The following is a 3,913-nucleotide window of genomic DNA, read 5'->3' as shown; positions in this document are numbered from 1 at the left end:
AAATCATGCTTAAAAGAGAAAGAAAAATGAAACCATTTATACTCCAAATAAATCATAAAATACGACTTAGACAGAAACTTCATAGAATCCAAATCCCACCAGAAAGTAGGCTCTCTGCTACAATGGAATGTCAACTGATTCCATGGTTCTTTTCCTTTCAGCTATTTAAAAGGTAATCCCTTTTAAAGCCCTGACCTTTTAGCTACTACTTCAAAAGGGAACCAACATTTATGCTTTCTCTTAACAGTTTATCTACATTTGTTACAACTGTGGGAAGTTGTTAGAGTATTCAGTAAATTCCCCATGGTTGGCTTCTTTTTCTTTCTTTACATTATAGTCCATTTAAGGTTGGGTTAACAGATTACAGTAATAAATGTATGTATTTTGTGTTACATCAGTTTATTCAGAATTTCCCCAATGTATAATGCTGTAGTGGAGTTCATTCCAAATTCAGCTGTAGAACCAGGCTAACTTGTAATTGTTTTTACAGCTTTCCAAAGCATATAAAGTGTACTTACGAATAACTGTTAAGTAGAATAACTTAACAGTACTCTAAGTCCCTACTGGTCTTTGTTTTGTTTGAAACTGAGCGGTAGCTTTGAATAAACTAAAAAAGAAAGAGAAAGGGGGGAAAGGCCTCATTTTCTAGTTGTTCTGTAATGGAATGAAAATAAGAGCACTGAGCCAACTGATGCAGTCATCTGAAGTAGCCCTAATAGCCCTAAAACAAAATGGGTGACTGTGGATGAATTTGCCTTCTACCAGGAAAACAAAGAAAACTTTAGGCCAAATATCTTTAGACATCACTCCTATTAGAAAGCCAGGTCATCTAAACGATTTCAAAATTTCTTTCAGTTGCTAAAATGCAACACGTTATTTCATACAATACTTTTTCCTTACTATATTTGTAAACTAGCATGTGAATTTGGTATAGTAAATCTGTACATTTATTATTATTATGCTCATTTATAGGCTTAGAATATACTTTTACTTCTAATTGTATTCATAATTATTGAATTTTAAACATTTTCTGGCAATCAAGTTTCATTTAACTGGTGATAAGTCTCCAAGAAGTAATTGCAGAATTGTGCTTAAAAGATAATTAGGCCAATTTAGAGATTCTTTCCAAAAATAAATTTGGCAAATGGTAGAAACCACATATGGCAAAGTGTACACGAACATATGATTTTCTAAAGTAAGATTTTTTAAAACTTTCAAACTTCAACAGATCCCTATACTATAACTATCAAATCCAAAGTTTTCTGGTTGAATTTACTGGCTGACCTCCCCATAGGAGAGTCTTCCCTCGCTGTTGACTTGGCTAACTTTCAACACATCTAGGTCTGAGCTCAAACTGCCAGCTAAGTCTTGATTACTTGCATGATTATCAAAAGAAAGATGAAAAGTGGGATTCATAAAATCCCTAAGTCCTGATTTTAGCTATGAGCTTTTATTTCACCAGATTTGCAAAAAAGCAAAACAATCAGTTCAATTTAATGTAATTTTTAAGTGATCAGCAATGTCACCAAGGAAAGAAAAGCAAGATTGCAAGGATTCAAAGCCTATATAATTGAGAAGTAATTATAGTACATGTGGCAGACTAGAAATAATACTTTTATATCACTTTTATGCTATATTTTACTATAAAGTACATCCTCATTTTAAATGTAATATAAGGACTCCAGTATCTTAAGTCAATATGTATATGTGGCCTCCTTAAATTTTGAAGAGTAATGCAAATAATAAGAATATACATTGTTTACCTATAAAAATTTTCAGTTTAATTATATAATTACTTTTTTAAAATAAAAAAGCAAATACTCTTTTTCTACATACCTGCATTAAGACAGTTATAATTTGCTTCAATATTGTAAATATTGTTCAGTCATATCCAGATGTACATGTTTTTTCTTTTCCTCCTAAAAGTTATCTCACCTTGCACTTTGGACACTTCTGGGCATTCCTCTGCCCATGCTCAATTTCGCTGGCCCAGTGACGCAACAATTTATCTCCTTTTTTGTACTCCTTGCAGTTAACGCCTTCATGCCAAGGAGAGTGGCACTTAAAACACCAGACGAATTGGCAGGTAGGGCACTGGATCTGTGTAAGAAAAAAATCATATTTATTACTAGTGGACATACTGAAAGTGTCTAAAAGGATAAGAAAGTGATGTCTGGGGAAATTAGCTAAAAGTTTATAATTTAAAATGCCTCCCCCTCTATAAGACCAAAACTACACTAAGATATGAATACTCTGTTACTAGGGGAAAGAATTCCTTTGGCGAGGATGACTTGGCTATTTGTAGGCTGTCCTGGAGTTAAACATTTGATTCTGCAAACCAATTTAGCTTTAGGAAAATCTCCCAGATTTTAAGTGCAATCTCCCAGATTGAACCTGAAGGCTCACAAGGCCCCAAATCCACACACTCAGGCTGCCCTTTAATTCACCTTTCCCTTGAACGAATTACCTAGCCATTTCCATTGTCTTCTTAAGAATGGCTTATTTCATTTTATTTTTTAAAAGTCCCACAGATGTTTCATCAAATAAAAAACACAGTAGCAGTCTGGGTGCAGTGGCTTATGCCTGTAATCCTAGCACACTTTGAGAGGCTGAGGCAGGTGGATCACCTGAGGTCAGGAGTTACAGACCAGCCTGGCCAACATGGTGAAACCCCATCTCTAATAAAAATACAAAAATTAGGTGGGCATGTTGGTGCATGTTTGTAATCCCAGCTACTCAGGAGGATGACATGAGACATGAGAATCTCTTGAACCCAGGAGGTGGAGGTTGCAGTTGAGCCGAGATCGTGCCACTGCACTCCAGCCTGGGCGACAGTGAGACTCTGTCTCAAAACAACAACAACAACAACAAAAATACAGTAACAAACTGCTAGAACAGCATTTGCTATGAAGCAGCATCTAAAATAATGGATACTCCTGGTGTGCTACCAATGTAAGGGAGGCTAATTATAAAAATAATGCAAAGCATTCTATTAGTAGAAATATACCAATATAGCGGCCCTGTGGCCTGTACTTAGAAAACCATCAGAAACGGGCCTTCATATTTCACTATGTGGAAGGGTATATGACAGTGCATGTGTAAGTTTAGTAAGACTATGTCTTCTGCTTGACATGGAAGATATTTTACCTGACTTCCTTTATTTTGAATGATAGTGGAATATTCCATTCATACACATTATTTCCACTCCTAACTCTCTAAAAGCATATGAGTATAGTCTGACTTACAGAGCCTCATGTGATTACAATGGATTAACAAATTGTCTCATTATGAATTATATTTATAACTGACCACTCTCTTTGCTCCTCTATGTCACGTCACTGCAGCACGTGTGAATTTGCTGACTACATTTTAAAGGTTAGAATTTCCTTTGGTAAACTATACACAATATTGTCACTTAATTTTTTAGAAAACAACTTTTCTGACAATGGAGGATCTACTATATAGATTTTTGAAGTGGCAATTACAATCACAGCTCTTCTGTTAACAACTCAAAGCACTGTAATTTTCACTTATGTCAAGAATGGATAATGCTCCTCCTGTGAAAATATTAAGTAAAAGTACTTCTGTTATTAACTTTATATAAAAATGGCATTCTGTCATAAGGCTTAAAAGATTTTCATGTTTATTTATTTATTAAAATTCTGTTCAATGGTAATATCTATGCTTAATATGTTACATGCATTACTTATTTTCATCCTCAAAATAATGCTGGAAGGTAGATATGAACATCATCAGTTTACAGATGATGAAAATGAGACTCAGATAGGATTAAATAACTTGCTGAAGGTAACAGAGAAAATATGTGTTAAGAAGGAATTTAAACGTAAGTTTGTCTGGCTCCACATTTAGCATACTGTTCACTATACTTCTTTTTTTTTTTTTTTTTTTTTTT

The 3,913-nt window shown here is 34.3% G+C and overlaps 1 protein-coding gene across 1 annotated transcript in view; it reads right to left on the bottom strand.

The window, feature by feature from the left end:
• The window catches only part of RNF217 (ring finger protein 217), a 39,734-nt gene that overhangs the window by 24,289 nt on the left and 11,532 nt on the right, over positions 1–3,913 (bottom strand). The window contains exon 2 of the mRNA XM_017863021.1: positions 1,936–2,100. Within this exon, the coding sequence (XP_017718510.1) occupies positions 1,936–2,100 (165 nt within the window). The remainder of the gene's footprint in view (positions 1–1,935; positions 2,101–3,913) is intronic.

This window comes from Rhinopithecus bieti, unplaced genomic scaffold, assembly GCF_001698545.2.
Source record: "Rhinopithecus bieti isolate Rb0 unplaced genomic scaffold, ASM169854v2 scaffold_65372, whole genome shotgun sequence".
Lineage (NCBI taxonomy): Eukaryota > Metazoa > Chordata > Mammalia > Primates > Cercopithecidae > Rhinopithecus > Rhinopithecus bieti.
Note: the sequence above shows the minus strand (reverse complement) of the source record. Positions and strands in the feature narration are given on the sequence as shown.